Source organism: Perca fluviatilis, chromosome 2, assembly GCF_010015445.1.
Source record: "Perca fluviatilis chromosome 2, GENO_Pfluv_1.0, whole genome shotgun sequence".
Lineage (NCBI taxonomy): Eukaryota > Metazoa > Chordata > Actinopteri > Perciformes > Percidae > Perca > Perca fluviatilis.
The window spans coordinates 14,808,739-14,822,504 of NC_053113.1; the positions used below are offsets into that span (position 1 = coordinate 14,808,739).

General features: G+C 40.2%; 1 protein-coding gene across 3 annotated transcripts in view; it reads left to right on the forward strand.

The window, feature by feature from the left end:
- Positions 1-13,766, forward strand: part of bcas3 (BCAS3 microtubule associated cell migration factor) — a 338,917-nt gene that overhangs the window by 28,719 nt on the left and 296,432 nt on the right. For all 3 annotated transcript variants that reach the window (XM_039783695.1, XM_039783713.1, XM_039783703.1), the window contains exons 8-11: positions 7,779-7,886; positions 7,994-8,070; positions 11,285-11,361; positions 11,974-12,057. In XM_039783695.1, the coding sequence (XP_039639629.1) occupies positions 7,779-7,886; positions 7,994-8,070; positions 11,285-11,361; positions 11,974-12,057 (346 nt within the window). The remainder of the gene's footprint in view (positions 1-7,778; positions 7,887-7,993; positions 8,071-11,284; positions 11,362-11,973; positions 12,058-13,766) is intronic.

Sequence of the window (13,766 nt, forward strand, 5' to 3'; positions counted from 1 at the left end):
GCCTTTGGTTTTTCTATTCTCATACAGTACAGGCCAAAAGTTTGGACACACCTTCTCATTCAATGTGTTTCCTTTTTATTTTCATGACTATTTACATTGTAGATTCTCACTGAAGGCATCAACACTATGAATGAACACATATGGAATTATGTACTTAACAAAAAAGTGTGAATTAACTGAAAGCATGTCTTATATTTTAGATTCTTAGATAGTTATTGGATTATGTATGGTACTGGTATTAGAACCTACAGCTTCAAATCAAACCGAACCCAGGCACCCCGTTCTCTTCATTTCTTTGGACTGGCAATATTCTTACAAGCTGATATGCTGTTATTTCAATTTCTACTCTAGCATGCATAACATGTATTTGGCTTATAATATAATAGTGGCATTAGGTCATGTGTACTTTCATGGTGCAGTCGGTGCTTCAAGCAAAGACACTATCTGTTAATTTTTGGTGCCTCCTGACCTTCACATTGGTAATAAATGCTGTGCAAAATCGAAGCAATAAGTACGACAAACATAATTTCATACTCCTGAGCACCCATATTTAAATCTGCTTAAAGTCCTGTAGTGAAACACGCAGGCTATTAATTACATGGTTGCAAACAGCAAAGTCCACTTAGCTCACACACCCACAAACAGTTTTGATGGCAAAAGCCCATTGTGGCACTAAGCTCTTGTGTTTTAGTGCATTTTCATGACAGGTTTTGCTCTGAGGACAGGATGTATCCGTCTTTTAAAGTGTATTAAATGGAAATCATCAAGCATTTGTATGAAACGAGCCACCAGATTAAGGGGATTTGGAGAAGTGATGCTTTTTATCCACCATGAGGTTATGGTGTTCTTCACTGTCACATTATGACCACACACACGGACACACAGTCTCATGTTATCCAAGCTGTGTGTGTGTGTGTGTGTGTGTGTGTGTGTGTGTGTGTGTGTGTGTGTGTGTGTGTGTGTGTGTGTGTGTGTGTGTGTGTGTGTGTGTGTGTGTGTGTGGACTACACTGTAATAAATTTAACTTGGAAATGCAAGTTCCCCTGTTGCCTTGAAAATCAAAGTTCACTCAACTTGAAGACTGCTTTTGTTTCAACTTAGAAATTAAAGTTAATGAGGTTGATGTAACTACAGTGTTCTAGTTTTGTTAAAGTTGTTCTTTTAGTTGATTTAACTTTGTATTACTTGGTTTAACTTCATACTTTAAGTTAAAACAAATAATTTATTTTCTTTAATAATGCAAGAAACCTTCCTTGCCTAGTATAACAGACACACTTTTCTGCTTTATTACAACTCACAGTTTCAAGTTAAAACAACATAACCACATTTATAGCAGAGATAGTATGGGTGCTTGGGTGGGGCCACCTTAGGGCCCTGTGCGTAATAGGGGCCTCTCTGCTGATCTTCCGTCACTTGACATAAAATGGCCACTAGTGAAGTGACACGCCACAGATTAATGGCTAAAGGAAGCCTATTACTGCCCAAAGCCGCTGCTGTAATACTCCACCTCTTCTTATCAAACGTAACAGTCACTTAACTCATGGTTACAAATGTAAACCAGCACAACAATGACAATTACCAGGCAACAAAACACTACATTCTAAACACACGTTTAATAAACGGAATTCATAAAGTTACATTTGTATTTGGAACAAACTGCAAACTTTTCAGCAAATTTTAACACAACTCTATTTACCGCCTTGCATCATGGGAATTGGCCAGCCAATGAACCAATTGCACCTGACTGCAGTACGCAGATCGGGGTTGGGCTAAATGTGGGCGGAGCTAAACCTTTGACTTTTGAAAGGAACTTTCCATTTCAATTTGAGAAGAGTGAAATTCACAAGTTGTTGACAGGTACTCCCTCCGCCGGGCACCAGTGCTTTCTTGTTTGCCACAACACGTGTTATATTTTAGTAGAAATTTGAATAGGCTACATCACTTATCGGCGGTGTATAATTAATTTATTGTGTCCATGCTTTAACTTTGCCGTGGAAGAAGACAGGTTATTTTAAACTCGAAAGGCAACTCTTTTTTTGTTGCAACACACACACACACACACACTTTTTTCAACTGATAACTTAACTTACATACCCAAGTTCAATCAACACATACATTTTTAAAATAGTCAACCCAATGAATAAATGCAAGTTTAACTTTCAAAAACTCATAAAGTTGAGTTCAAAATCCACAACTTGTATAAGCTCGTTCAGTTAAAAATAAGAAATAAGTGGACATAACTAAATGGGTCTGTAATATTTTACAATGTAGATGCTACCATCAATGACTCGGGAAAGCAACTCCGTATATATTTAATTTGTACTTTTACTGTCAAGTTCTTAAAGTTACATGTTGATATTTGTACTCTTGTTATACCTTTTTATATAGTTTGTTGTGAAGCTGTAAGCTTGATTAATCAGGGCTTCAAAATACCTTTAATCTGTGTTACGGCACTGGTGTATGCAACATTTTTAAGGCTTAATTTTAGCTGACTTTCCCATACAGTAATGTACAGTACAGCTACTTCATATTTTATATGGTTGTAGTCCATAAATCCATTGCACTTCTCAGCAAACCCATTATGGATTTTTTTTTTTCAAATTAGGACTTCTTTGGTGATTTCACATTCTCCTGAAGACTTATTTAATATATGATGTGTAATATAATGACGTTTTTATTTGGTATATAAAATGTGAGAAGTTATTGCTGAAATTTGAGTCTTCCTTCAGCCTTTTTGGCTGCTCCAAGTACCGGTACTGTAAAAGCATAAAAAGGCGTTCATCAAAATCCAAAGCGGCAGCTCACTTAACTGAAGTTTTATAGTGCTGCTGTTGCGCTGTGCTGCTCTGTCTTGTCTGTCCGTGTGCTGTCCGTGTCCTCGTTTTGCACCGCATTGTTATCATTTAAAATAAATCTTTTTTACTGCGCGAAAAAAAAAAAATGGACATGTGCTGAGAGTGTGTAAAAAGTGTCATTTACGGGAGTCTCCTTAGTCGATGTGCGAGAGTTGGCAGCCCTGAACAGTTTTGTGCACCGGTGCATATAGAGCTGAGAATCACGTGCATGTCTCAACTTTTATGTGCACTACTATGCATATACAGTATGCTTGTGGTCATTTTGAGCCCTGTTACTGTATGGGTTCATGATGATCTCAATGTTCAGAAAGGACGTCCTACCAGAACAGAATCCACAGACACTAGTGGTCTTTTCATCCCGGTCTCCAAAGTTTGCCTTCAATTTGCGGCCAGGAATGTCATGTTCTCCACTGAAGAAACGGTTTTGATGAAATCATTCCCAGCCCCTTTTGTCATGCCTCTGCGTGGAAATGAGAGTGACTGTAATCTGGTCTTCCACTTCCCCTTTTTCATTGCCCCACACACGCACACATACGTACACACTGGTGCATAGGCAGAGCTTCGAGGCTCAGGCTTCACTCCGGAGCGTTTATTTTGACTTGCCCGTCTGTTTTATGTCTGTCGAAAATGTGTTCTGCCTCGCCAGTTTTCCCCCTTCAAATAGGAAGTCAGATTAAACTCAGTAGTACTGGAAGCAGCGCATATAAACACACCCGACAAGCTGAATGATTAGTAATGACTTTTCAAACCTTTACCAGAACCCCATTCCCTAAACCAGGTCTCAGTGGTCAAAGCAATTAATATTTTATTTTACTAGTTTAAACTTACCCTTTCCCTTTACAGTAAACTAAGTATATGGCAGTACTAATATAATTTCCCTCTGATGTTGGATGAAAGATAAAGGAGCATTGGCTTGGTGAAGTAAAACGGGTGGTTCTTAGCAGGGCCAATATTCTTACTTTCATCACATATATACATACACACATAACTGCCCACTAATACGTTTTTTTTTGTAGAAATAAAAACACACACACACACACACACACATACACACACAATAATGTACCTAACTGTTCTTTTCTTTTATTTATATATACAATAATAATAGTACAGTCAAATTAATAGTTTTACTTTTATTTACTACTATAGAGATACTTTACAACACACACACACACACACACACACACACACACACACACACACACACACACACACACACACACACACACACACACACACACACACACACACACTGACAGGACAGGACAGCAATTATACTGTATGTGCAGTATTAAACAGTAAGGGAAATGTATTTCTGGCAGCTCTGCAGACATGGAGCTGTGGTTGAACTTTTTACCCTAATTACATTCCTACTAATGCCTGCAGCTTGCCGGAATCACTGTGGCTCCCTCCAGGCCCCTATCAGGCTCTGATGTGGCCAGCGTGTGTTGTGTATTGGTGGGGGGGGCTGGGTTTGAGCTGAGACAAAACAAAAGAAACAAATAGCAAGGAGTAGGGCAAGAATGTTGCAATGCAGTTTTTCTTTTTCAGTTTTCATGAAATTGTAGATGCAGATTTAATTGTCCACCATGGACGGTGAAGGTCCTTAAAGTGCCAAAAAGAAAACGTTCAAATTTAAACACAATATATTATGCCATGACAACTAGGCAAACTCCATCTTCTGATAAAATGAATGTAATATGATAAAAAAAGCTCCTCATCAGCTACTAGACTATTATGGGAAATTATGAGATTGACTAAGAGATATCATAACATGGTCAGTTTCTGTTTCCGAGGTAAACATTTTTTTAGTACCAATATTTGCCATTCTCGTTGCAGTGAAGAGTTTGTGTCACACTGTCTAAATGCTTTTTAAGATGCTTTTCTATTCTGCCAAGAATAGAATCTGGGTAAAACGTTGAGTACTTGTATTTTGGCAATGTTGATCTCAAATTTCTGCTTTCAGTATCCAAAAGCTCCTATCAGTTGAACTCCGGTGGAAACGCAATTCCTCTGAAGTTCAACAGTCTCCAGTTGGATCATCAGAGTTCTCTATTTCAGCAGAGCCAGCCTTGACTTTCTAAACCGAGGTTGTATTTGTTTAGCATTTCCACAGCATGCAATTGTCGTTCGTATTTGGGGAGCTTGTAAAACCTTGCACCAGTCGGAAATGTGATGACGTCCCTTACTTGTAAATAAATTTATTTGCCTGCTTTTTACTTCCTCCTCAGGCTTCCATCTATGCTTTCCTCAGCCACATGAAATCTTGTGGTTTTGATCCCCTGGTTTAGTTCACGTTCATAGGAAGATGTGCGCAGATTCTCTCAGCCAGAAGGAAAGCGCTCATGGAATAAGCGCAGCATTGATGTGAAAACTAAAAAAACAGATGTCATCATGTTTCATCTAGGAGGAAGTACACACACTAGATTGATTATAATGGCACAATAATAAAGACATGCGCTATCCATAATGGTCCTTAATGACCATTTAAACAGCAGAATATCTAAAATTAAGACTTACACATGGTTGTAAAAGTCACATTAAACATTGTGTTGTTAGGAGGTTGTCCAAATCTGGCACACAATGGCAGAGCAGTATGGCAGGAAAATGACCCAAACAGCCAGGGTTTACTGAAGGGCCAATCCAAAGGGAGATTGATTCATCAGACAAGCAATTTAGGATTAGAAAAATCCAATTTTGGAACACTTTTTGTACCAATGCAAAAGCTTTGTAGCAAGCGGGGCTCTAGGTATGGCAATGCCAGTAACTGGTTGGTCCACCATTTTAATTGTCACTGAGAGAATGATAGCATACTGATGTGCATTCAGCTCAAAGCATTGCTGTGCCTAAGTACAGCCTCACAGAGCGGCTAAAGTGACTTTGTCTGTTTAACAAAAGAAGCTAAACTTTTGAAATTGATTTACTTCTTTTTTTTTTTTTTTTTTATCTCAACACAAAGCAGCTGTATAAGAACTTTGTGCGCCAACGAAAAGTGCTCTTTTTATGACATTGTATCTTGCAACAACAGTTTAACTTAAAAGAAAGTATGGTGTTTTGTTCTTCTCTCTGACCATGTTCTATTATCATTTAGCATTTTGTGTATCTGGCAGGGCCACTCGATTTTCTCCTTAATTTCTGGAGTAGCTTCTTGTCCTATCACAGAGAGGAAGTAAATGAGCCAATCCTCCTTCCCTCCATCTCGCTCATTTTGTATCCTTTCAGACCCAAGGGCCAGTTTGAGTAATAGTAATTGACACATTGATCTAATAGGGCCATCATAATAGGCCTGTTACTGAGCTGGGGAATGGTGCTCGGCGTCACCTTAACATGTGCAAGGACTGACATCCCGCCATGATCCATAATGATAATTGTGATTTAGCCTTGCTTTCAACCTACGCCCCACCGTCCCCGGCATCAGGAAATCTTATTACTTCTGACCCCGCATTGCCTCCATTAGAACTGGGTCATTTGTTAAAATACTGCAAAAGCAAAACAATTGAACCCTGTGCCATTTTGATTCTATAATAGTGGGTTATCATGGTCCCTTTGAATCAATTCCAGAGGCCCATTTTTCGGGATAGAGCTTTGAATTAGATTGATCGGACTCTGATAATGCGGAAATCAATGATATAGCCGCCTAAAAGTAAATTATCGTCGGGTGAAATTTTTGTATTAATCTTAATGCCTGCACTCTTGATTGTTAATGGTAGCTGTACTCGCAGCATGAGGACCTTTTTGAAATGTTGATGGTGACGTTAACCATGAGGACTGAAACATTTTTTCGAAACGTCTTTTTTCGTGGCACCTCTCTTATCTTCTCCAGTAAGCATTCACTGGAACTAGAAAGGAGGAACACACTTGTGCTTAAATCCAAGCAAACACACACACACACACACACACACACACACACACACACACACACACACACACACACACACACACACACACACACACACACAGAGTCCTGGGACAATGTTTTAATTCCGGGCCTGGGCTTAGCGATACGAGGGCTCACTTGGCGCCGTTGCTTTCCAGCCACTGGCTTGGGAGGACATACAATAACCGCACTAGTGTGTATCTGTACTTATGTCTGTGTGTGTGTGCACATGTGACACATACACTCCCAGCGGGCTTTGCTCATGTATCAGTCATCAAGATGGTTGTTGGATATTGTTGCTGCAGTTACTTCATCTTTGATGTCTGGGTGGGTGTTCCTGCCTTTGTCTGTGTTAAGAAAAATGAATTGTGTGTCAAAGTACTGCCTCTGGTGTTAACTAACTTTGTGTGTGTGAGTGTGTGTGTGTGTGTGTGTGTGTGTGTGTGTGTGTGTGTGTGTGTGTGTGTGTGTGTGTGTGTGTGTGTGTGTGTGTGTGTGTGTGTGTGTGTGTGTGTGTGTGTGTGTGTGTGTTGGAGGCCTGCTATCAGCTGCAGCTTGGAATCATGGTCGTGCATCACCTCAGAGTAGCAGATTCTTTGAGACTAAAGGCTCACTATTCCTGACTGTTGTAACTGCAGTTACATGGAAGGATCACCAACATAGGATTTTATAACAAGTCTTTAGTCTTGATATGCATTTTTATCTATGACATTTCATGTAACATAATGACCATCAGTCTGCAGACATTGAAGTCTTTAAATGTATTGGTCTAATGACTAAACAAAAGCAAAATAATGCTACCCTGACACTGCAATAAGAGCTACTGAGTTCTGCTAGACACACATAGTATGAACCTTCAATTTGAAGTTGCGATTTAAAAAGAGACTGACAGTAGTTGTGTCAGAAAATTTCTGTCTGCTTAAGAAGTTACATTTATCAAAAATGTCTGTATCCTGCTCTGAAGCCCTGAAGTTTAATCAATAGTTACTTGAGTACTGCATACATTATTCAGAGACTGACTAAATGCATTTGTTTTTCTGTTTTAGGACAAGCCCTCCCTACTGTTGCGCTGACCTGTATTCTCTACGGACAGGGGAAATGGTCAAATCAATTCAGTTCAAGACGCCCATCTATGATCTCCACTGCAACAAACAGTATGTCTGGTTTAAAAAAAACAAAAAACGATTCAAGGCCCTCATATTATGTGATACACATGTTTATTTCCATTCTATTAATGGACAATTTTTTTCCCCACTTTAAGTATTCTGGTTGTGAGCCTACAAGAGAAGATTGCAGCATTTGACAGCTGCACCTTCACGAAGAAGTTCTTTGTTACAAGTAAGAAACGTTTTTATGACTTACAGTACAGAGTTGTTTTTCTATCGTACTATATAGATATTTTCTCTGCAAACCCCTGTTCAGGAGCACCCTAGTTATAAAGTAATAGGTCATTTATGTTCCAGTATGATACCTGTTTTCGAGGAGCTTTTTTGTGTCCATGAACTTATTATTAGTGGCTTTTATTTTTGTAGGTGTATTTAACCTCTGTTTTTCTGACTTTCTGTTTACTGTAGTTCCTGACAGGAAAAGGAAGAATGTTTTCTTATGTGACAGAAGAAGATGAATTGTTATTCACATCACAAAGAAGTTAGAGTTTATGTAGATTGTCATCTGGTGAAATAATATTTTATTTATTATGTTTATGAAATGTTGGGCCAAACCCCAGTGTTCTGTACAGTATGCAGTTGCACAAACAAACGGCACCAATCCCCTGTGCTTTTTTTTTGTTTTTTTTAAACCCATCAACCCTAACATTGCCCAACACGATCAGTGACTCAGTTTGACTTGGTTATAATACAACCAGCTACCACGGCCTGCTGTAGTGTGGTTCTCTCAAGTTTTGAGAATAAACTGCTTTTATCAAAACATGATGTGAGGCCCTCCATTTGAAGCTCAACACAGGGGAAAATGTTTACAACACAGCTTTTGCGTCCTGATGGCTGTACCTGGCATGTCTGCTCAAGGAGGCTGTGAAAGAAAGGCCAGACTGTATTACAAGGCCATCGCTGTCCACTTAAGTCATTGACTGGAGTAAACTGACCTTACTGGCTGGCTTTAATGTGTCTCCTCTTTGTCTGCCTGCCTTCCCTATCAGTGTCTGAGCCACAGGAAACCAAACATGTTCAATAGTTATTAATCGTTTCTGAATGCAGGAGCCTCGTCTTCATAATGTTGTTTGGTCTGTTTGGGCCGTAAAAGCAGTAAACAAAGGGGTCCTGTGATGTGTGTAGCTCCGCTTTGGAAGGGGCCATTCTCCTGCTGTATGGCCGTCTCTTCTCCAGGGATGTGATGGTGGACATGCCATGTTTTAATGAGCACTTCAGACTCGTCCCATGTTTATGTTCTTGCTTTGCATTCAAGTGGTGTGTGCTTTGAGCGGTGACTTTCTTTCTTTTTCTGTCCAACTTGATTCCACAGCCTCATCTAACTATCTGAGTGGAACAATGATCATGGTTTGATAGCTACTGTGTTTTCCGAAAAAGTAAAAGGGTGTCCGTGGCATCTGGTTGTATGTTTGTGCCATGTATAACTATAAGGCCCAGATCAGACAGAGCGCGTTTTAGCAGCCTGGGGCGGCTTTTTGTAATTGTTTTCAATAAGAGTGAGGAGTGAAGCGTTTTGCTCGCTGCTTTTGCGATGCTGAGTGCCTCGCGTTTTTCCGCTCTGTGCGCCTCGCTTTTTTGCAGGAGCACCCCGGATGCCTTGAGTTGAATCACAGCATCACAGCAAAAAAAAACCAAAAAAACAGTTTGCTGTAGACAGGTGATTCTGTGGTTGCTTAGCAAACATAACAAAAAGACGCAACTGGCATCGTTTTGTCTGATCAGGGCAGTGCATTTTGCAACCTGCAAACACGAGCTGTCTGATTTCTTTGAAGCGGACTAATTGTTGTCACTGTTCTCTGACTGCTCAGCCTTTTTAGTTTTAAACAAATATACGTTTCATAAACAGTTCATACTCACACACACACTTCCTGTTTCACAAAATGGAACCGTTTGGAACCGTAACAGTTTTGAACAATTATTCATTCTGGTTTTCCCATCATCGCTTCCTGCTTTCACAGCACTATGAGTAGAGGTACAGTAGTAGTTGTTGAAATAGTAGCAGCGTCAGTAATGGTAGAAAATGACTTTTTTTGTAAACTTTTAGTACATTTGAAAAATGGAAAGTTAGAACATGGAATATCAGACGGTGATAATCAGCTATCAAAGTCCCTTCAGGATTTAGCCTTCAAAAGCCTGAACCTGCTTTCTTTTCCTTTTTTAAATCCACCCATCGTGTCTGTTTCCTCTTCCTGCTTCGCCCCCCTGCTCTCCACCCAGGATGCCAAACGCCGCCTGGGCTCCCCTCGACCTTGGAGAGGCATAAAAGGCTTCTCTGGCGTTACCAGCAGTCCTTGTGGCTTACCTCAACCCACTTTTTCCCCACCAACCCCTTCCCCAACACAGCACACTAAATTACTGTCTCCACTTCATCTGCTCCCTGAGCACTAAAATATTGTCAGGAAGCCATTTTCCCCCACACCTCCACGCACTTACATTAGCTCAGTGTGTGTGTGTGTGTGTGTGTGTGTGTGTGTGTGTGTGTGTGTGTGTGTGTGTGTGTGTGTGTGTGTGTGTGTGTGTGTGTGTGTGTGTGTGTGTGTGTGTGTGTGTGTGTGTGTGTGTGTGTGTGTGTGTGTGTGTGTTTGCGTGTGACGAGGGCCTGTGCGGGTGTGATCATTATTGGATCAACATTTTGTTGCCCGTATGTTTACCCTCTGTGGAAACAGGCAGACGGTCACTGTCTGTATCTGCTTGCATTTAAACATTATTTATGACCATATCAATCATTTCTCCAGTCTGTTTACAAGCCCGTTTGTTTTTAGGTTGGTTCTGTCTTGCAGCAGAAGTAATAGATATGTAGTTTGAGCTCAGTCTTTGGTGTTAGTCATAGCAATCCACGATCTTGTTTACTTCCACATCTGTTCGAGTGGGAATAGAAAAATATGTCCTTATAACATCCAAGACATGTATCTGTTTGTGAGGGCATAGCTTTGTTTGTCGTTTAGGATTATTGGTTTCGATTTTAATTTCTGCTGACGGCACTGGTTGTGTTGCGTTGCGTGTGTGTGTGCGCGCGTATGCGTGTGTGTGCGTGCGTGTGTGTCCACAGGGATTATTGTGTTAGTCAATCAGCAGAGGAGCCATCCTCAATTTATTGGGTACCGCAGTCTCCATTAGGTCATACTGTGCTCACACACAAGCCTAAAGACACGTCACCCTCATTAGACACCCATTTATCTTCCCAAACAAGAGACTCCCCACAAACACATTAATGGTTTAAGATAGTTACAGACACTCTTTTACGGAGGAGGATTATGAAAATCCCTGCATGTGTTTCTGTTTTTACTTGCAAACTTTTGATCATGTGGTTATTTACCAAAATGTTTATTTCTATTGTAATTGTCATTGGTGCCCTTGTTAGTATGACCATCTTTGTGTCTTTTTAGGCTGCTATCCCTGTCCTGGCCCCAGCCTAAATCCAATAGCTCTGGGAAGCCGCTGGCTAGCCTATGCTGAGAACAAGGTAGACACACACAAACAAACACACACAGTCATCCACCGCAGAAGTGCCTTATCACGAAAGCGACATATTTACAATCCCAAAAAAAAAATGCATTTTATCTGCCTCTTTAATCTCTCCGGATAAACAACTCATTCCAAGAAGAGTCCATGAGAGATGATAACAATTTGAAAATCAACAGATGCATAGTTTTCTGTTCTCTTCTGTGTAATGGGATTCTGAAGTACTTACAAAAACCAGAATATTCTATTGTGCTCTCTGCAATACATTTAATGCTTAATATTGGTGCTGGTCTACTCAAGTAATTGACAGATGGGGCCACTGTTTGTGTGAGTGCCTAAGGATTTCCAGAAATGGCAAAATCTAGTTTTTTGAACAGCGAGAGTAATACTGGAATGGAGCCATTTAAGTGATATTGTATTTGAAATTAAATCAGTGCAGATTGGCTGTTTGGTTGTGTACTATTTCTTTCAAGGCAAAACCAATTTCCTCCAAAGAGTGAAGAGGGAAGGCTTTTGAATGTCTGAAATTCTCTGAAATTTTTCTTTTCATACAGCTTCTGCAGTCTTAGACTATATGTCTTGACTTTATCTGTAAATCTTTGTGTTTTTGCAGTTGATCAGATGTCACCAGTCTCGCGGAGGAGCTTGCGGTGACAATGCACAGTCCTATACAGCTACAGTGATAAATGCTGCCAAAGTAAGTTACAACACATAGCTACATTTACCTGATTTACTTGAACTGCTACATTACTGCACAACCTGTCTACATTACAGTTTATTCATTTTATCAAAACTGTACACCAGTCTATCACAGTACTATATATTATATCATATTTTATATATATTACATGTTATTCCTATATTTTAACTTGCACTATTTTATGTTTGTCTTAGATTCTCGTTTCTACTTGTATATTGTATGAGCATTGTTGGAGGGAGCCTGAGAACAAATAACTTAGAACTATTGTGCTCATGACAAATAAAGAACTGCAGCAAACAAAACATTTCAATATAACGCTTGTCATCATTATCTACTTTTAAAGAGTTGGCATTTTTACTGGGTATCAAAGCAAATCCAAATGTATGGAAAATATGTTGGGATTAAATGCAGCAAAGCCTTAAATATGACACAAACCTTTAATATTATAGTTTGCAACTAAAAGAACCTACATTACTTTTTATTGGTTTCCCCTCTCCATTGAAATGTAACCTCAATCTCGTCTCCCTACAGAAGGACTGACACTAAACTACTGTAGTGTGCTTTCATCTTAAAAGTTAGAAAATGAGTTCTTGTGTTCAGACTGTGGCTAATCTGTCTAAATGTCCTTTGGTCTGGTCTTAACCCTTTGCTCAGATAAAACAGCACCTAATACAGTAATTTCAGCTCCGCGTACACCATCTGTAAATGTGCTGACATTGGATCCACCTGGCCCGCCTGGCTGACTGGGGCTGAGCTTATGAGACACTTCATCAACCTGCCTATCTGTTTTCCCCACTGTAATCTGTTTCTCTCCAATGGTCTTGTTTTAATCATCTCCACAGGGGAGTGACTCTAAGATTGCTCACTAACGGCCAACAGCCCCCTTTGATACCAGGTGAAATTCATTCCTGGTCTGATTTAGCTGCTTGCTAACACATGCTAACTAGCTAGCTCCTCATATGGTTCTAGTCTGTTTCTCCATTCGGTCCCAGAGGAAGGGCTAATTGATTTACAAAGAGCAAGTGTATCCCTTCCCCTTTCCTTAATGAGTGCTAACAGATAGTGTGAGAGAAGTCTCATTAACAGGCTAATGGTGGTATACATCAAAAAGAGCACAGTGTCGCAAACAGGTTAGCAGCAGGGTAATGGTAAGAAGTGGACAATGGTGGGGGTGGGGGTATTGATATGCAGACAGGCAGTCTGCTTGCCCACCCTCCTCATTTAGGACCATATATCTCAATATGGATGACAAGGTATCTCCTTCTGGCTTGTGGCGCGACACGCTGGCTCTTAGTGCTGACGTCCAGAGACATGGAAACAAAAAGGGGGAGGGGGGGTAGCATTAAAGTGTAATGGATTTTGTTTATAAAAAAGATAAAAGACAAAGTGCAACAGCTCTGGCCAGATTACAGATTAGCTCTGTTATGGTAAATTTGTGTATCACATCTATCCTGTTGCCTATCACTCCTTGGTGTATGATTGAGAAAGACCTTTCACATAAATTAGGTTGTAATTTGTTTAGATGGCGACATCAGGCCATAGCTGTGTGTGTGTGTGTGTGTGTGTGTGTGTGTGTGTGTGTGTGTGTGTGTGTGTGTGTGTGTGTGTGTGTGTGTGTGTGTGTGTGTGTGTGTGTGTGTGTGTGTGTGTGTGTGTGTGTGTGTGTGTGTGTAAGTGGTCATGTGTTTTTGTCAGCCATCAGACAA